Source organism: Nicotiana tomentosiformis, chromosome 2, assembly GCF_000390325.3.
Source record: "Nicotiana tomentosiformis chromosome 2, ASM39032v3, whole genome shotgun sequence".
NCBI classification, from domain to species: Eukaryota; Viridiplantae; Streptophyta; class Magnoliopsida; order Solanales; family Solanaceae; genus Nicotiana; species Nicotiana tomentosiformis.
In genome coordinates this window covers 70,972,765-70,993,721 of record NC_090813.1, presented here as the reverse complement: position 1 = coordinate 70,993,721, position 20,957 = coordinate 70,972,765, and the positions used below count along the sequence as shown (strand labels likewise).

Sequence of the window (20,957 nt, the reverse complement as noted above, 5' to 3'; positions counted from 1 at the left end):
TTATTCAAACCTGTGTTATTTTATTGTTTACTTAAAAGTGTTGGAAATGTTTTGAGGTGTTGGCTTGCCTAGTTTTGGGTCGTGACAGTTTTTTTTCAACCACTCCATTTTCCTGGGGAGTGTAAGGGATTATGGTTTGATGCAATATGCCAACAACAGAAAAGAGAGATGAGGCTTCAGAGCTGCTGCCCAACTCATATGCATTATCAGACCTAATGGTTTGATTAGAAGATTTGAAATGAGTTTTAACCATTAAAACAAAAGCTTTGATGATGTACATGGAATTACTTTTGCAGGAGATAAGATGTGTCCAAGTTACTCTAGTATAGTCATCTATAATTATGAGAAAATATTTTAAGCCATTGTAAGTTCTAACACTATATGGCCCCCAAACATCAATGTGTAGAAGTTGGAAAAGCACGGTAGATTTTATGGAACTATATGAAAAAAGTAATTTTTGTTGTCTTGCCATTGGACATACAAAACAGAGAAAAGGTTGTTTAGATGAAAGTTGATTTCTTATAAAAGGGAAAGACAACATTCTATTGTAAGGCATATGACCCATTCTTTGATGCCAGAAAATAACAGTTTTATTCATATTTACAGAATGTACATTGCTGTCAGTACATGAATCAACATTGAAAAAATGGGAATTATTTATAGTGGGGGTAACATAAGACTGGAAATAAGCAGTAGAGTGAGCAACAGTGGTAGAATCCTCGGAGTGGAGAATGTAGAGACCATTTAGAGCTTTACCCATTACCGGTGGTCTCTTCAGAGAAGGGCCCTGCAGTGTGCAAGAACATTTGGTAAGTAGAGCAGAAGACCATTGAATTTGGTCAAGAAATTGACTAACTGAAATGAGATTGAATTGAAAAGAAAGTACAATTAAGACATCATGCAAAATAATATTAGAAGTCAAATGTAAGGCACTAGTAGAAACTACTTTAGATCTATAAGCATTAGGGAGAGTAACAAGTTTTGGGAAAGGGAGAGGAGAAATATCAGAAAGTAAGCGTTTGTGTGGTGTCATGTGATTTGTTTCCCCTGAATCTAATATCCAAGGATCACTCTTTAGTTGATACAAACAACGCAGAAGAGTACCCACAACAGCAACAACAGAACTACATAACATACCTCTAAAGCTTGTAGAACCAGAGGAATTGTTTAAGGGATCCCGCGCTACTTGACTCAAATGAACTTGTTGAAAGAGTGACATGAGATGTTGATACCGTTCCTTACTGAAACCATAGGGATTATGCTCCTCAGCACCCTTGGAGGAACCACATTTAGATTTATGCTTCTCACTTTGGACACAAGAAGCAGACCTCTTACCCCTAGTGAACTTGAAATCAAATGGATATCCATGTAATTTGTAGCATTTCTCAATTGTATGGCCTGGTTTCTTGCGATACTTGCAAGAAACATTGGAGGAACCTCTCTTAGGGTCAAAATTCACTCTCTGGCCAAAAGGTCTATTGTTGGTGGTGTTGTGAGCAGAGGCAGAAAAAGACATGGAGTCATATGGAAGTCTAGGCACAGGAAATGAGCCTTCCTTTTGTTTCTCATCGTGTTGGAGCATGGAATATGATTTACTGACTTTAGGATAACGAGATATCATGAGAATGTTGCTTTTAGCTGTAGAGTAAGACTCATTAAGTCCACTAAGGAACTGAAAAAGCTTCTAGTCCTCAAAAAATTTAGGTAATGCCCCACAAGAGCACACATGTCCTATATAAGTTGTGTTGAGTTCATCCCATAGACTCCTGGGCTTTGTAAAATAAGAGGCAATATCAGAAGAACCCTGAGCAATAGAACTGATTTCTTTCTGTATCTGAATGTACTTAGAACCATTCGATTCCCAAACCACTCATTAATGTCCGTCCAGATTTCTTTGGCTGTATTAAAATAAAAAAAACACTTAACGCAATATCTCTGGACAAGAAATTAGTAATCCATGCAATGACCATGTCATTGCAACACTCCCAAAATGGATAATAAGGTGAATTAGGTGCTAGTTGAGGAACCAAACCATTGGTTAACCCAAGCTTGTGCGGAAAGCGAAATTAACATGCTTTTCCTCCAAGAAACAAAACCACTTCCATTGAATGGAACGGGTACCGGCTGAGTACTTGGGTTGTCGGAGGAATGAACATAGAAAGCATAGGACAGAGGAATTGCTCATCAAAACCGGCATCGGAAGAAGATGAACTATCATGCAAATTTATATTATGCGCTACGCTCCCCATATCTGTACAATCATTACACAGTAATACAAATAACCATTCTCAAATGAGATAGATGAGAAATTACCAGACTTCTTCATTAGCTTGAAGAAGTAAAAAAAATTTTGTCAGCAAAGTATGTCGCCTGAACTGCCTCGGAAAGCATAGAGCGTCGCAATCCACCAAAGAAAAATCAATATCCCACAGAATAACCATAATCAACCGCAAAAATAGAGATAAATTTGAAGCCCTAAAAAAACTTAACTTTGAGCAAGCATCTGAATCGAGCAAAAAAACACCAACCAAATTCGACGGGGGTAACACCGGAAGGAAGAGCGGGTTGAGTACTACTCAAATTCCAGCTCCGATACCATGATAAGCGAAGAAATCGAAAGTGATTTGAGGCAGAAATAAAAATACAAAGCCCTAATTTCAGATAAGAGAGAGAACTTTTGTATTATTATAGAAATGATGCCTAAAAGGTCTCATGTAGATGTGTGGCCCTTTTTATCTTCTTAACACAATGAGATGAAATATACATAAAAAGAATAACTTGGGCTCCTGAACTAATTTTAAGCACGTGAAGATATGCAAGAATTCGTAGTGGATTGGTCTTTAAAAGAACCTCTCTCGATTATCCTCCTAGCTAAGTTTAATCAACAATTCAACTAGCCTCTTCCGATTACTAAGAAGAATTAATGACTTCAACCAACAAAATATAATGCAACAATATCACAAGTTATGTCTCTCTCGATTACACGAACAAGTGAATATAGATGCAACATATTAAAACATCCACAACGATTCAATACATAAAAACTAGATTTAATTATCTACAAACAAGTATCAATATACCAAATCCATCAAACCCTAAAGAGAACTACTCCATAGATATGGAGTAATTCATCACAAATATAAAGAAAAACATAAAACGATCCAAACTCTTGTCTTGAGTGAGGATTGAATGATGAATCCCTTGTGCTTTCGCTTCTCCACCTTCTCTCTAGCCTCTTTAGGTCTTAGATGTGTCAAAAGTCCCAAAAATAACGTTTTCCCATATAATTATACTAAGTAGGGTCGGGCCCAGATGAAAACATGTTTTCCTATGCGAATTTAGAAAACACTCTGTAAAAAATACACACGCGCGCCGCATGGGGCGACGCGCCAGGCGGGGCGGTTATGGGGAAATCCAGATAGCTTTTAATTTGACAGGAGCACAAAAATGTGCAGCCGCGGCGCCCCACGCGCCGCGGCTGTGGAAGTTTCTCAGAGTAAATCTTTTTCGCTCGCTTTTTGATATCCAGGCTCGGTCCTTGACCCCCGAACGCGATCCCGGCTTAATCTTTAGAGCTTTTACTCATACTTCAAAGCTCCAAATCACTTTAATTAGCTCTATAATATTTACATAGCTCGGAAGTCCTCCTATAACGTATAAAATAAATAATTAGTGCAAAATACTAGCGATTAAAGCTCAAAATCTATTAAAGTACAGTAAATTAAAGTGCAGTAAGCGACTAAAACACGCAATTATAGCCTACCATCAAGTATGTTAAAATACAATACTAAAATTTATAACCAACAATAGAAAACAGGAAGAAGAAAGGAAAAACTCATAGTTGAATCTTCCTCCTTGTTCCTAGTGTATTCTTGCCTCCAAAGGTGTTGTGTAACCCTAAAGTAGTGTCTCCTCCTCTAAAGTTATGTAAAAATCATGTTTAGTGTGTATTTATATGACCTAGATAGGGTGGAGGGCCGTCCAATACAATCCAATCTCGGACAGGAGAGCTGGAATCTGCGTCTGCGTTCGTGTGTCGCGCACCCATGGACGCGGACTTAGCTTTTGCAATTTTCCGGTTCGTGAAGCGATCCGTGCCTTCGTTGTTTTGTGCCTTCAGTTTTCTCCTTTTTCGCATCCGTTTTCATGCCACACATGAGATTGGACGAGCTCCCAATTCTTTGCATCTCTTTCTTTTTGTGTCAAATTGTCATCTTTTGATCATTTATCATCCAAACTCGTTCATACACATAAGAAACACATAATGAGAATATTTCACTTCAAAAATCACGTAATCTCTCGCGACTCACATAAGAATTATATGCAAATATAGTAAAAAATATGCACTTTTCATCATTTATCATCACCCCACACTTAAACTCTTGTTCGTCCTCGAGCAACTTAAAATTAAGCACGTCGGCAAGTACACTTTTCAAAACATACTCAAGCATCCTACCAATGACAATGGTTTATATCAATGCTTAGAACTCGACATAAGGATACTTCATACTCTCCTTATTTTTTGACCAATGCCAAGACTATTTAAAATATTTGTGTGACTCTTCTAACATCCTAACCTCAAAAATTGACTCCACTACATTCCTCTTTATGACTCGCTTCTTGTGCAAACTAAAGATACGAGTTTCTTACCAATTCGTTGTAAAGCATGTGCCCTCACCAACAAAACAAAGAGAGTAATCAGTCTGCACACTCAAATATGAATTCAAGTATAATTTAAGGAGTGAGGTAATGAAATTATTCACTCACTCTCGCAAATAAACTCACGTGCCCCCAAAGCTCGTACCATAGGCTTGCCCGTAATGTAAGTCTCTACTAATTTAAGCTTGCAAAGTCTAGGATCAATTAGGTCTTCATGGGTTGTAATGTAGGCTAAGGGATGGGTAGGATAGATATGGATAATAGTGACTAACCCTCCTAAGTACTTTTAATACAATACACTTTAACTTTTAAGCACATCCTCTTCATGATCACCATTGATTTAAGCACATCTATATAAGAACTAGCACATATCAGAGTGAATTGGAGGGACTTTTTTATTTTGTATTTTCTTTTTATTTCCTTTTTTTCAAAATCTTTTCAACACCCTCAATAAATTGGTATTTCCAACTAGTGGCTTTCTCAATACACATATGCACCTTTTGGCCTTTCTTTGGCTCTACTCAAAAACTACCCAATCTCTTTTCCTTCTCTTCTAGCGACTTAAGTGCTTTCAGAGGTAAAGGTTCAACAAAATTTAATTAAGAGCAAAAAGGATTCTTCTTGTTATGTGGGTACCAAAGAAAAGGTTTACATGCTCAAATGGGCTAACAACGGATAATTTTATCACTGATAGGCAAGTAGTTCAAAGGTCAATCAAAGAAACACCTATATCATTTTTTAGACTCGCAAAGCTTACTTATTTCGCTTCAACTCATACACAGGGCAAGTTCTAGACTAGCAAGGGACGACACAGAGTACAACCAAATATCTCTCCCGACACAATGCACATGACTTACTCAGGATAACTCAAACCCAACTCTCAAGTTAAAGCAACTAGCACAATCATCATATAATCCAAACACTAGGAAGTAAAAGGAGTCAATAGACGAGCCCAAGTGTCAAAAGAAACACATATACTCTCAAAGCATATAGTTACAAGAATAAAGAAGGAAGTACTCAGTGCAAATGCTCCAGCTCTAAGCCCCAACATAAAACATGTCAAAATGCATAGATACTCAAGTTCTTCCCATCTGAATTATGCGCTACACTCCTCATATCCGAACAATCATTACACAGTAATACAAATAACCACACTCAAATGAGATAGATGAGAAATTACAGGCCTTCTTCGTTAGCTTGAAGAAGTAAAAAAACTTGTCAACAAAGTATGTCGCCTGAACTGCCTCGGAAAGCATAGAGCGCCGCAATCCACCGAAGAAAAATCAATATCCAACAGAATAACCAGAATCAACTGCAAAAATCGAGATAAATCTGAAGCCCTAAAAAACTTAACTTTGAGCGAGCATCTGAATCGAGCAAAAAAATACCAACCAAATTCGACGGAGGTAACACCGAAAGGAAGAGCGGGTTGAGTACTACTTGTATTCCAGCTCCGATACCATGATAAGCGAAGAAATCGAAAGTGATTTGATGCAGAAATGAAAATACAAAGCCCTAATTTTAGAGAAGAGAGAGAGCTTCTGTATTATTATAGAAATGATGCCTAAAAAGTTTCATGTACATATGTGGCCCTTTTTATCTTCTTAACACACTGAAATGAAATATACTGAAAAAGAATAACTTGGGCTTCTGACCCATTGGGCCTAGTTATGAACTTTGGGCCTGGACTATGACTATGTTATCATTGGACCACTTTAAAGAAGAATTAACCCAAATAGCCGTCCACCCAATCACTTAAACTAAAAATAGCCGGAAGATGTATAATATAGTCATAATTTATATATTATATGTGTATAATTGTGTATAATCAATGTATAATGTATATAGATGGCTAAAAAAAGTGAATAGTAAATATGGTCGGCTATTTATGTAAAGATCACTTGTAATTTTACTTATAGATTTCTCAAAATATTTGCTCTAGTCCATCATGGTAACAAGAAACTTGTCCATCAAACAGAAATAGGAAAAAGAAAAGTAAATGATTTTCGGAAAGAGTTAGAAATCATGGTCAACACTTTTTCGGTGCTTTAGCAAGCTTTGGCCTTTTTTAGTTTTTGGTGTTTAACCGGTTCGAATGATAAACTGTCAGTTAATGACTTCAAATGAAAAGGAAGCAACTTGGCAAAAGAAAACACTTCCAGGATGCGAGGATATATGCAGGAACTGTTTAAATTTGAAGCTAAATTAGCTAGTACTAATGAAACAAAGGTACACAATTAAGATCATTTACTATTTAAATTTAGTAATTCAATTTTTCGAACTAAATCTATAAAATTCAACCCATTTCAACTCATAGCACTTTTAGTAAAATCTACTCCAAGAGAACGTAAACTCCTAGAAAATAATATTGGGTTATTTTTGGATAATGGGCCTAGAATTCGTAAAAATAACACGGGCTAGCCAGTTTTTGCCAGCGTTTGCAAAGTCCTTAAAAATAGTCAGTATTTTGTTAAAATACGGAAAATTTCAGTATAATATGCTGGAATGTGGAGTTCTTGCGTATAAACTTCCAGCATACGGAAAGTTCCAGCATAATAAGCTGGATTATGGAGCTCCTACGTATAAACCTCTAGTATATTATGTTGGAACTCCAACACATTATAAAAATTCCTGTACATTATGCTCGAATCTCATATATAAAAACTTCGAATTCTAGTATATTATGCTGGAATGTTTCCGGATTTTTATGGAAGGTTTTGTTTAGATTTTATCTTTACATGAAAAAGTGGCTACCTTTGGATTACTTTTGAAATTGTGACTATTTTTTCAATTATCAATTGTAAATCTGACCATTTTTTATATTTTCCCCCTATAATTCTTTCAAACAAGAGACCGACTTACCTACATTTCCGGCACTTGTTAATAACCTACATTGGCATGAAAGAAAGAGCTCAAGGACCATTGACCCATACAATTCTAAAATCTTATGCATGCGTTTAGAGGTAATTATTTTTCTTTTCCTTTTTTAAAAGAAAATATCATAGGTCTCAATTCGTGCCAGTGTAGTCTTCTTCAAAAACAATAAAATCAGAGCCTTAAATAAGTCTCTAATCGTCATATTGATATTTGGTTGATTCTATGTATTTTACACTAGCGTTATCTTCCTTCTAACTCTTTCTCACTTGCTCTTAAACTTTCCCTCTCATGCTCTTAGTTTTTGTCACTCAGTTTTTTAACAAATATTTTCTCTCAAATTTTAGTTTAGTTTTTGTGTCATTAGTTAACCATGTTTGATGTCGGACATAGTTAATGACATCAAAGATGCTTAATTAAATTAATTCCTACGACTTAATAAGTCCTGTAAATGACACGAGAAAGGTAAAGTTGGTGAGACATAAATTAGCTAGCACGTCAAGCTAGACCCCCCTTGATGTATTAAACGATAATTACAAGTTTATAGTTATTTTTTATCTTTCATAATATCTTTATAATTACGTAATTTGATTCTAAAAACTACTGTACTAATAGGGAGGACGCGGCTCCACTCAAGTTTTCCCCAGTAGTCAAAAGTCAATGAAGTCAAACTGTTAATATTGCAGTTCTAATTATGACCTCGTAGTCTATGAGTTGTCTCCACGAGATTATATATATCTATCATAATGTTTTGACAAAATAAAATTTTATTACTAGTTCTGAAGGAAAAAAAAAGTTAAGATAGTGGAGGTTAATGTGGCTAGTACAAATATTTCTATTCGTGAATATGAAAAACTACAGTGTTACACCAGCCACACACTGGATGATCTGTATGGTGTAAGCTATATATCCTTACTAAGGACGAAGGATTGACATGCTAACTAGTTATTAAGTAATATAATTTGGATTATCATCTCCATCATCAAAGCCATAATCCATTCTATTAATATTCATGTGATGACGCATATAGTTGACTTGAGAACACCACTGTTCCTTCACAAAATATGAGATCATCTTGAGCAACAAGAAGAAAACAAAAAATAAAAGGGGGGGGGGGGGGGGGGGGGGCTTTTTTCTAATTTTCCAAACTTGGACTAATCAAGTAGTCCATTATTTTCAACAATTCGGATTCGTTTTCTACATAACTAATTCATTTTTTCATTATTGTTTTGAATAAAAGGCACTAATTGTAGAAGCCATCCTAGTCAACGTAGGTCTAGTCGTAAGATTCAGTGGATTACAAACTATTAATTATTTGATGTCACGCAATTTACAATCACATTAAACTAATTCAAACAGTAAACACGGTTGTCTTAGACTCTTAGTCAAATCTTTAGACCACTGTATAAGGACGGCATTTAGGTTTGCTTCTAATTTAACTTATGTGAACAATTAATTAGAAACGTTTTAGTGGTTTCGTTATCCATTATATCATCTATTGCGCTGTTCTATTCCATCCCATTTGTTTTTCTCATTACACGATTATCGTGAGGTTTCAGTATGAGCATAAAATATGATACACAGTACTCATATATTCTAATCTATAGCAGTACTCACATATTCTAATCTATAGTCAATTTGGATAATGAAAAATTAAATCATCATGTGAAGTGCGGCTGGCGCTTCGTAATTATATTGACCGTTTACAGTCATGAGTCAACTATTGAATTAATACTACTACTGAGATCGACAAATCTTCCTTGAGGCATTTTATGATCAGTAGTTGGTTTTTGCTGACAGTAGTTGTTTAATATGTTATACTTAAACCAATTATACACGTAACTAATTAACTTGATCTCCAAGAAGACAGTTGATATTAATGATAAGAAAATCAACTAATTAAATTATGAGGGGTAGATTTTTCGCTCTGGTTAGAATATTTTTTAATGATTCTGGTTGTTTACCTGAACATTTGACTCTTAAATATTGCAAGCAAAAATGAGCTAATAATTAAAAGTACTGTAGGAACAAAGAAATATACTAATTTTACTGAATTTTAGACCAATATTTAAGTAGTTGTAACGGTTTTAACCCTTGCATAAAGATTATTGGACTATTAAAACATTTTATCAATAAAACTATTGTATCAATTGCAACCGTTGCCATATATACGTAGATATAACGCTTGTCCAAAAAGAATATGTCTATAGAGCAACGGTTCGTTAATTAACTTTCTCGCTCTATTTTTTATTTCTTTTTTCCTTGTTTCTTTTTCTTTTTCCCCTCCTTTCTTTTCCGCCGTCAATTATAACTCATGTGGATCAGCTTATTGCGAGGCAGCAAAATTGTATCCAAATTTTTTCTTTAGTCCACTTTGGATTCCTTTATAACAAATTAAGTGTCAAAGTAGACTCACGGTAAATGGGATTATATACAAAATCTACATAGTGACATATTCCTAACTTTGACACTAACAACTGATCTTCATGGATTGGCATTAAACTTCTCATTAAAATTCTAAGAACTTATATTTTTGTATTCATACAATTGTTTTCCAACCGAAATAGTTAATGCCTTATTTGATCGTTAACTGTGTACTTTAATTTTACGTCTTTTTCCTCTTGTTTGGAATGTTCATGCTAATATCACGAGAATCAATATTCACATGAATTTTAATGTCATCTCATGACCAAAAAAGAAGTTCTTAATTAGTGAGGAAAAATGGTGGTGAGGAACTGCAAAATACACCACATTCAGGATTACTCAAAATCATAGAAAGGAAATGGATATTCTTCTTCTCTTTGCTTTTTTTTTGTTACCACCCAAAAGATTCCTAGTTTTTTTGTCAATAAACACGAAAGACAGAGAATTAAGAATGAGTAAAAGTCAAAGCCATAAGGCTCCAGCTTTTTTAAGCAAGGGAACTAATTCACCCGAAATGTGAGTCTCCATCACTCTTTCTACCCCTCCTAACAATTTCCCTCCTACAAACACCGCCGGCAACTTCTCCTGACCGCCGCCACCGTCAATTCTCGACAGCTCCTCCAACACGGCGGCTTCTTCCTCTGCATCGATTTCGAAAATAGTAGGGTTTACTCCCAAACCCAGCAGCAAATGCTTCACGACAAGGCACATGCAGCACCCACGTGTGGCTACCACGATTATCGCATTTTCCGCGACCAAGTTCGCCAACCTCGTATTCATGTTACTCTCACTAGGCTGTGATCCACGACTGGTGGAGCCGCCGCCGTTCTTGGTGGCGGAGGAGGAGCTCATGCCTCCGCTGCCGCTGCCGCTGCCTGTGGGGGTAGTTTGATTCTTGGTATTGATAAATGGCAGGACCGAGGCCGAATGAAGGGGGAGAGGGAAGTGAGGCGCAGGTCAGAGTGGAATATATACAGTTGGAAGCGGGAGACTAACGTCAACGGCTGTGATGTAATAGTTGGCGTCACACTTACTATTGCCTACGTGTAAAATACGTCACAAACTACTTTTCTATTCCAATTGACTACTTCATTTGATTGTGATGATCACTTTTAGTAGCTTTTTGTTTTACCCAAAATAATTTTGATCCGAAATAAGTTTTACTTTAAAAAATTGGAGCATTCACTTTACTTACGTTGGAGTATTCCCTAATAACAAGGTACAATCGGAAATGCATATGGATTTAATTTATAATACTAATAATCACGATATTAGTAAATTTTAATTTTAACATGTGATAACATGTTAATTATTAATTTTTTCAAGTTACTTGCTAGTATTTATTAAAATTTACTTATAATTACCTAATAAGTAATCTAATTGTATAATTATTTTTCAACCAACAAATCCTTCTTTTATGACAAGAATAAATTTGACTAATATTAATATCACCGCCAGATTCCTTTTTCTCCATGTCGGCTGTTAGATTTTCTTCTATCATAATTAACAGAGAAAGATCGAAATCTAGCTGGTCATAAATATTTTAGAAATCTAGAGATTTCAAAGTTTTAATACTATGATTTGCATATTGCACGCTGGGATGGTGTAGGGATATTGTCCTGCATCTCTTTTCGCATCTTATAATAACTCGGTCAGGAGTAAATTGATTTTTATGACATTTTCAGTTATCTTATGTACAGAGACTTACTAACATGAGACATATATATAAACTAGATGAGATTCGAAATTATATGTTCAAGTCAACTTTAAATGTGAACGCACAGAATTATTTGAGAAGTGCTCTTAACAAATTAATCAGATTATTTATGTATAAGATCATAGCACGTCGATTACATGATTTTCAACAATCAGGGAAGAAGCTAGCTAGGCTCTATATAGAGGATGGTCTATTGCATGTAAATCAAAGCAAAGGTTTTCCTAATGGAGTAGCTATTAGCCTATTACGTACAATTAGATGCTTATCATATATATATATATATATATATATATATATATATATATATATATATATATATATATATATATATATAAAGAATGCCAACTTGATAAGTTATGTGCCTTTTTGTGTTTTGATGATCTAATAAGCTTTATGATAAGAACCAGATCGTGAACCTGTTACACATCCTCAAAATGCTCAAGAACAACAAGTCTCAAGTCGGGCACACGTTTCAACAACTAGAGTCAAAGAAACGATAGAGGGAACATATGGACATCAGTTCCCTTGCTAACTGTACCAGTCAACTCCCCACAGCTGTATAGTCGCTGCAACTGTTCCTCTGCACACACACAACAGTGCAAACAGTGCATCAGTCACTTTATCGGGAATGCCATGTACCGGATATTTGCTTGCATCATCCAAGTGACATAACTTGGATACTATTAACATGAAGCAAAAGAAAAACACACACTCACACATCTAAAAATCAATTGAGTTTCCTCTCAAGTGTGTTGCCATCTTGCAAGTGACTTCCAGGTTTCAAGAACAAAGAAGAAACAAAACGAAGGACCGGTTTCTAACACTGTGTTATTATATGTCCTTAGTTGTATTGTACTTTTGTTAAAGTAATCCACTTGTAATTCCTACTTATCTTAATTAGAAGCATTGTGTAGAAAACTATTTGTAAAACCATAAACCTTGTGTTTGTGTCTTGGCTAGAGTTAATTGAGTTGTGAGCTTTGTAATAGAGTTATTACAAAGAGGCTTGTAATAGAGTTATTACAAGTGAGTGAGGGATTAAGAGTTTAATTCCTAGGCTACAACAGGTTGTAATCTGAAGTTGCTCGGTTAGTGAAGTTGAAATCTTACGAGTGTAGGTCGTGGTTTTTAATCCCGTGAGCTGGGAGTTTTTCACGTAATACTCTGTTGTGTCATTTACTTATCTCTTATTGTGTGTTATGTGGGAACTGATAGAGAACCAGGTTCTCTATATAGTTTTGTGAACCCTAAGCTTCCATCAATTAGTTTAAGAGCAATCTCTTTCTATCAGGCTAACACCTAGAAAGGATCCAAATGGATGCTCCACCAAACTTTGAAGAAGGTCAACCAACCTACAGACCACCAAGATTCAATGGACAATACTACGGATGGTGGAAGATAAGGATGCATGATTTTATCATGGCTGGAGATTCAAAGCTCTGGGATGTTATCTGCGATGGACCCTTCGTTCCCATGAAAACTATTGGCAAGCCTGCAGTGACAGTTCCACAGACAAGGAAGGAGTACAACGATGCTGACCAAAAAGCCATAGAGAAGAACTTCCGAGCAAAAAAGATCCTCGTATGTGGTATTGGACCAGACGAGTACAACAGAATCTCTGCATGTCAATCTGCCAAGGAGATCTGGGAAGCTCTCCAAACAGCACATGAGGGAACAACTCAAGTCAAGCAGTTAAAAATCGACATGATCACCACTGAGTATGAACTCTTCATGATGAAGGATGATTAGTCCATTCAGGACATACATACTCGATTCACCTCTATCATCATCGAGCTCCACTCTATAGGAGAGATCATTCCAAGAAACACACTTTTCAGGAAAATACTCAGTGTATTACCTGGTCCCTGGGAAAGCAAAGTAAATACTATCACGGAGGCAAAGGATCTGGATAAATTGACCATTGATGAACTCATTGGTAATCTGAAGACTAATGAAATGAAGAAGAAAAAGGACCATGAAAGTAGAGAGCCCAAAAAGGAGAAGAACCTAGTCCTCAAGGCGATGCTGACATGGCCTACCTGACGAAGCGATTTCAGAAAATGGTTCGCAGGAATGGAGGCATTCCAAAAAGGGGCAGCTACACCAAGCCAAGAGGTTATGACTTATATCATAAATGTGGGAAGCTAGGACACTTCATCAAGGACTGTCCTCTCCTCAAGCAAGATCAGTACAAGCACAACACAGACAAGGCAGTCAAGAGGAACCCGGTTCCTAACAAAAGATTCAAGAGAAAAGATGTTACTGACATTGTTGTGAAACAAGCTCTTACTGCATGGGGAGATTCTTCCAGTGAATCTGGAGAAGATGATGAACAAAGTGACACCTCCATGATGGCAGTTGAAAGTGAAGCAGCCGAATATGACACTATCTTTGCCCTGACGGCAAAATCAGACGATAATGAAGCTGATGATGATGATGAGGTAAACTTTCTAGATATTCAAAGAAATTTAAAGTCTTACTCTCAGAAGAAGCTTATATCTTTGGAAAATATTTTAATTAATGCTTATCATAGTCTTATAAATGATAAAAATGCATTAACTGTGGAACTAGGAGAGATAGAACATGAGATAGATGATCTGGTAGTTGTAGTGGTTGACCTAAAAGAAACTATCGAGGTTCTAAAGAAAGAAAAAAAATGTTATGACTGAAAAAATTGAAAATGTAGAACATGAGAGAGATGACATGTTGGTAGTAGTTGTGGATCTAAAAGAAAAAATTGAGGAACAAAAAAAGTGAAACAGTTCTGGGAACATCCAAAAGGGAAAAGAAGTTGCAAGTGAGGCACACATTAATCTTGAAAATGAACTCAAATCTGTGAAATCTAGTCTGTGTGTTGAACTTAAAAGAAACACACAACTTCAAGAAGATCTAGATAGAGTTAAAAATGACCTAGAAAAATTTCTAAAGTGGACCTGGTCCTCTGATACAATCACTGTCATGTATACAAGCATGGTGGGAACGTGCAGAGAGTCGGGTCCCAAAAGGAAAGGACTCCCTACAATCCGCATAGCAAGTATGTTAGTGTCCCTGATAACTGGCCTTGCACTCACTATGGCAACACTGGATACTTTAAAGAAAACTGTAAGGCTAGAATACAGTCCCAACACAAAAACAAGATTTTTGTTGAAGAGGTAACTAGTGCCAAGGAACCTGTTTCCTCCATTAAAAAACGTGTATTGCCTCCTTGGACAAAAAGAAGTTTAATTCTCTATTTTCCTCACTACAAGGGACCCAAACTTGTTTGGGTTCCTAAGTCTAATCCTTGATTTTCTTGTGCAGAGAGCAATGCAAAAAAATATCCAAAAATGGTATATGGATAGTGGCCGTTCTAAGCATATGACTGGAAGCATTGATGATTTCCTTTCATTCAAAGCCCTGCAAGGAGGGAGTGTGTCCTTTGGCAATGGCAAAAAGGGATACATTTCAGGAGTAGAAAGAATTGGGAAGACGCTCACTCATTCAATTGAGAATGTGTACTACGGGAATGGCTTGAGATATGGCCTACTAAGTGTCTCTCAAATCTGCGACAAAGGAAACGAAGTTGAATTTTTATCAAAAACCCACACAATCACAAATCTCGTGACTGGTGAAGTGGTTATGTTGGCAAAAAGATTTAAAAATATCTACGTTGTTGATTTTGAGTCCTTGCACAATAGGGATCTTATATGCCCGAGTGTTGTTGATGATGATGCTGAGTTGTGGCATAGAAGATTGGAACATGCAAGCTTTTCATTGTTGAACAAGTTGGTCAAGAAGGACCTGGTCCATGGGATGCCCAAGTCAAGGTTCAAAGATCACAAGGTGTGTGATGCTTGTATAAGAGGAAAGCAAGTTAGGGCCTCTTTCAAGCCCAAGAATAAAGTAAGCACCTCAATGCCACTTGATGTTATCCATATGGATCTATGTGGACCTATGAGGGTGCCAAGTAGAGGATGAAAGAAGTACATCTTTGTCATAGTTGACGACTACTCCAGATTCACATGGACCTTATTTCTCAGAACTAAGGATGAAACCTTTTCAGTCTTTGTTGCATTTGTGAAGTAGATTCAAGTGAATATGAGCCAAAATGTTATAAGTATAAGGTCTGATCATGGCACATAGTTCGACAATGCAAAATTAGACGAATTCTGTGCTGAAAATGGTATAAGTCACATTTTTTCAGCTCCCAGAACACCCCAACAAAATGGTATTGTGGAGAGGAAAAATAGAACTCTTCAAGACATGGCAAGAACTATGCTAATTGACAGTGGCATAGCAAAAGGTTTCTGGGCAGAGGCAGTCAACACTGCTACTTGGTGAATAGGTGCATGATCAGGTCCCTCCTGAACCAAACTCCATATGAATTGCTAAATGGAAGGAAGCCCAAGCTAACTCACCCAAGAATGTTTGGATGCAAATGCTTCGATCTCAATAATGGTAAGGACGCTTAAAATTTGACGCCAAAAGTGATGAAAGAATCTTTCTTGGATATTCCTCACAAAGGAAAGCATACAAGGTCTTCAACAAAAGCTCTCAATGTGTTGAAGAAAGCATACATGTAATCTTTGATGAACCACATCACCGATGTAGGGAAAATTCACATGATAAGATTGATCAAGACAAAGAGAAGTTGAAGGTTCCTGGAGAAGTCACTGATATGGAAAATGGAAAGGCATAATTGATGAGCCAATTCAAGGAATTCAACGAAGAAAATACAACAGAACCCTCACTTGGTGCAGAAGAACCTGGTTCCTTCATCACAATAACTGAAGCAGAGGATAGAGTTGCTGATGTCGTGCAAGAAACTCCTGATGCTGAGTAGAGAAGTGGTACTCACCCATCCATAGATGCCACCAACGGATCCCATTCTGAGGAACTTGGATCTTTCCACAATGAGATTCAGGTGTCTAACTAGATGCACAAAAGTTCACATTCTCTCCAAAATGTGATCACTCATCTTGATTCAGGAATTCTAACCAGATCAAAGATAAGAAACTGGGTTGCCTTCTCAATTTTCCTTTATCAAATTGAGCCTAAAAATATCAAGGAAGCGTTGAAAGATTTTGACTGGATTACTGTTATGCAAGATGAACTTCATCAATTTGAGAGGAACCGTGTATGGCACCTAGTCCCTCGACCCTCAGATATAACAGTCATAGGAGCCGGGTGGGTATTCAGAAACAAGCTTAATGAATTTGGGAATATAACAAGAAATAAGGCTAGGTTAGTAGTTCAAGGCTGCAATCAAGAAGAAGGGATCAACTATGATGAAACTCTTGCTCGAGTTGCTCGAATGTAAGCCATCAGAATTCTCATTACTTTTGCATCTTATATGGAATTCAAATTGTTCCAAATGAATGTCAAAAGTGCATTTCTGAATGGATATTTAAAGAAAGAACTCTTCATCAAACAACCACCTGGGTTTGAGTGTCATGAGCATTCTGAACATGTATTCAAACTTGACAAGGCATTATATGGACTGAAGCAGGCCCCTCGTGCATGGTATGAAAGATTGTCCAAGTTTGTTTCTTAAAAATAGTGTTACAAGAGGAAAAATTGACAACACCCTATTTCTGAAGAAACGGGGAAGGAACCTGCTCATTGTGCAAGTTTATGTTGACGATATAATTTTTGGTACAATAAATGACTCCTTATGTGAGGAGTTTACAAAGCTTATGGGAAGCAAGTTTGAAATCAGCATGATGGGGGAATTAAATTTTTTCTTAGGGTTGAAAGTTAATCAAACCCCTAAGGGAATGATGATAAGCCAGCAGAAGTACATTAAAGAGCTCCTGAAGAGAGTTGAGATGGAAAGTTCAAAAACCATTGATACTCCTATTACCACTACCACCCGTCTGGACTTGGATGAACTTGGCATCATTGGTTCACTCTTGTATCTCACAGCTAGTAGACCTGATATTGTATTCAGTATGGGAGTATGTGCTAGATTTCAATCCAGTCCAAAGGAATCTCATCTTAAAGCTGCCAAGAGGATTCTAAGGTATCTTAAAGGAACGCATGACATGGTTCTCTACTATCCTTTAAGGGATAATTTTGATTTAATTGGGTATGTTGATGCTGATTATACTGGTTATCTGGTGGATAGAAAAGTACATCTGGCATGACACATTTTCTAGGATCATGTTTGATTTCATAGGGTACAAGGAAACAAAACTCTGTGGCTCCTTTAACTGCAGAAGCTGAGTATGTGGCAGTTGCCTCTTGTTGTGCTCAATTGTTGTGGATCAAGCAACAACTGGAGGACTTGGTGTATTTTCTGATTGCGTTCCATTACTGTGTGATAATACCAATTCTCTAAACATGGCAATGAACCCGGTTCAGCATAAGAGAACAAAGAATATCGATGTATGATATTATTTTATTAGAGACAATGTTGAAAATGGTCTTATCTGCATGAAGTTCTGCAAAACAGAAGACCAAGTAGCAGGTATCTTCACCAAAGCACTAAGCAGAGAGCACTTTGAAAAGAATCGATTGGCATTAGGGTTAATAAAATTAAACTGAGAACCAGGCCCCTCATTGATTAACTATGAAAGAATGAACAGGTAAAACAGCTCAAAAGTGTTTTCTGTCAAGTTCTAACTCATATTTATACCGTTACAGGTAGACACGCATGACAACTACAGAGCAAACAAGCAACTAATGACATTGCATATGTGTAAAAGGATGAGGCTCACATTTATAAAATTAAGTCAGGGAACCCGGTTCCCTTATACTTTCATGCACGTTTTTAACGGCTATAAAAGTGCCACATCATTTAAAAAATCAGTCTTTATCTCTCATTTCTTTAGAACTCAAACGTCACACATGTTACCAAACGACCCGTCTACCTAGTAATTCATGCCCGTTTTGTAATCGGTCCCTCACTTCCTCTAAATAACTCCCAAACGTTGTCTCTTTCCTCACTATTCACATCAAAGTCGAAAATTCCCTTTTCTCTCTTAAAGCAAACACTCTTACTCTTGTGTCCTCACTTCAAATCTTCACTATGTCTCAGAACTTCAAAGTTTGAGCCCCCTTTGTCACCCAGTCAAAACCCCCATACCATACCAATAACCACCTACTACTTTCTCTCTAACCCAATCGAATTCTGGTTCTCACCGCAGTCATAAGTCTCAGAACCATAAATGATTCGTTGCTGCAACCTCCCCTTCTGCCTCCCAAAAAAAAAAAGGCAGAAGGCGAAACAGTAGATAGAGACGAGGGTCAGGAAGTTTCTAGTCAGAATATTAGGGAGAGTTCTGAAGCCCAACAAAGTGTGTTTTGTAGTAGTGAAGACTCATCAACGCCTGTTCTAAGCTTTGATCTGAATATTGCCAATTCTACAGGTAATGTTCGTCTTGTATCCTCTGATTCTACCTTGGGGGTGAATGAACAAGAAGCCATTGAGAACAAGTTACTAATCGCTATAGATGGAGGTTTGGTTAGTGGGTATGAGCGTGAAAATGAGACCATTGGTTCTCAGGGGGAAGGTGAAAGCTATAAGGATGAGGGTAAGGAACTGGTGCCCTCTGAAAATTTGTCACCTATCAGTACTACCAGGGAACCAAATGAGGGACCTGATCCCTCAGCCCAAGAGGATCCCTCTGCTCCTACTTGGAATGAAACTCCTTGCTCCTCCAAAGAGTCCCAGGTTAGTACTGATCCTGCTCCTTGTCCTCACTTTGATGTTGAGCTGTTAACCATTGTCTTTCCTAAGATGAGATCTCTATCTGAAGAGGAAAATGAAAACAGTGAGGATGTCTATGACAATATGTCTGTAGCAATCTTCTTTGCGTCTAGGGTAGAAGGGCAGTTCCCAAAGAACCCACTCCTAAAAGACCTACTACTAGGTTGCAAAAGAAGGAAGCCCTTGAACCTATTCTGAAGAAAAACAAAGATGAGAAGAAAAGAAGGAGGCTGGTGAAAGGGGAAAAGCTGGTGAATGAGCAATAAGTGCCTCTAACACTTGTTGTTGATGTTGACGATGAAGAGGTGAATGAGGAACCTTCTTCCTTAATTCGTAAGTCCTTTAAGTGTGATTCCAAAGCCCAGGAGAGAGCTATCTGTGAAAGCTGTGGAAGTGAAAAATATTGAGGTAGACAGGTCTGGTGAAAAGGTGTCTGAAAAGTCTGGTGAAAGTTTATCTGAGAAGTCTGGTGAGAAATTGTCTGAGAAGTCTGCAAAGAAAGAGAAAAGTGTGAGAAAGTCTGTGAAATGGAAGAAAACCTAAGAAAATGGAGGGTACTATGGGGAAGAACATTTCCCCCTGACATTCTTGATATGACAGGAATGCGTCAAGTGGTTGATATTTGTGAGTTTCAAAAGTGGACACATTTGTTCACCAATGAGATCCCCAAGGTGTATGAGGAAGCGGTGCGTAGCTTCTACGCAGACATGTTCACAGTGGAAGATGATAACATCTGCTTGAAGGTCAATAGAGTAGATTTTGTGATAGACGAGGCTGTGTTAGGGAACATTTTGGGAGTGCCTACTGAAGGGATCTCATCCATTGAGGGGACTTGTTCTCCCAATTTCAGAAGTTCCATTCTGAAGGATGATGTTGTGCAGCAAGGGAACGGGTGTACAAGAAGGCCCTCCTTCGAGTGTATCACCTTTTTTGAGATGGTGAATAAGGTCTTGCTTCCCCGTGCGGAAAGGCATTTCATTACTTCAAAAGCAGATCTGTTCCTCATGAAAGCACTGGATGCCTACACCACTATCAATATGCCTGATCTGATGATAGATCATATGAAGAAAGTGGCAGACTTCAAGAATGATAGTCATGGTTTGCCCTATGGGTTCCTCCTCACTAAGGTTTTTAAATTTTTCAAAGTCCCTTTGGGAAAAGCAAAAGTGGGAACTCTCAAGTAGACCTTCTCAAAGACCACCTTGGAGGAATGTGAGTGCATTGATAAGAAAGGAGGGGTTGGCATCAGTTACACTATCTCTCAATTGATTGATGCTCAGAATGCTACAAATGAGGAGATAAGGAGGTTGAAGTCACGGAATGCCATTCTTGAGGGCCAGCTTAGTCAGGCCCATTAGGCACCTAGTTCCAGTAGTGCACAAGGTACAGAGTTGCTCGCCTGACCAAGAAAAATACATTTCTCAGAAAATAGGTCGAGGTCCTGAAGGAGCGGGTGCTTAACGAACAAGTGTCTGCAAATGCTCGAATGGATATTCTCCTCAGAACCCTTGCCTCCTCATCCCTGCCTCCTCCTTCTAGTGCTCCTTGAAGCAGTTCCCTTCCTAGTATCCAGTTAAATATTGTTTGTCCTAC

The 20,957-nt window shown here is 37.4% G+C and overlaps 3 protein-coding genes across 3 annotated transcripts; 2 read left to right on the top strand and 1 right to left on the bottom strand.

Annotated features, from left to right (window-relative positions):
- Positions 1-10,242: 10,242 nt before the first annotated feature.
- On the bottom strand, positions 10,243-10,877 carry LOC104104912 (glutaredoxin-C9-like). The gene has a single exon (XM_009613105.4). The coding sequence runs from the start codon at positions 10,807-10,809 to the stop codon at positions 10,420-10,422; it is 390 nt and encodes a 129-aa protein (XP_009611400.1). The 5' UTR covers positions 10,810-10,877; the 3' UTR covers positions 10,243-10,419.
- A 2,111-nt stretch (positions 10,878-12,988) lies between these two features.
- On the top strand, positions 12,989-13,423 carry LOC117278931 (uncharacterized). The gene has a single exon (XM_033658357.2). The coding sequence runs from the start codon at positions 12,989-12,991 to the stop codon at positions 13,421-13,423; it is 435 nt and encodes a 144-aa protein (XP_033514248.2).
- Positions 13,424-13,704: 281 nt separating this feature from the next.
- On the top strand, positions 13,705-16,352 carry LOC138905017 (uncharacterized). The gene is made up of 5 exons (XM_070193521.1): positions 13,705-14,274; positions 14,662-14,826; positions 14,975-15,556; positions 15,797-15,990; positions 16,178-16,352. The coding sequence occupies exons 1-5, from the start codon at positions 13,705-13,707 to the stop codon at positions 16,350-16,352; spliced, it is 1,686 nt and encodes a 561-aa protein (XP_070049622.1).
- Positions 16,353-20,957: the final 4,605 nt, after the last annotated feature.

Excerpts from the sequence above, each read along its gene's own strand:
- LOC138905017 (XM_070193521.1), top strand. The coding sequence starts at position 13,705 with ATGGCCTACCTGACGAAGCGATTTCAGAAAATGGTTCGCAGGAATGGA. Across the intron at positions 15,557-15,796 it reads CTTTCAAGCCCAAGAATAAA|TTCGACAATGCAAAATTAGA; the intron begins GTAAGCACCTCA and ends CATGGCACATAG. Across the intron at positions 15,991-16,177 it reads GCAGTCAACACTGCTACTTG|GAAAGCATACAAGGTCTTCA; the intron begins GTGAATAGGTGC and ends TTCCTCACAAAG.
- LOC117278931 (XM_033658357.2), top strand. The coding sequence starts at position 12,989 with ATGGATGCTCCACCAAACTTTGAAGAAGGTCAACCAACCTACAGACCA.
- LOC104104912 (XM_009613105.4), bottom strand. The coding sequence starts at position 10,809 with ATGAGCTCCTCCTCCGCCACCAAGAACGGCGGCGGCTCCACCAGTCGT.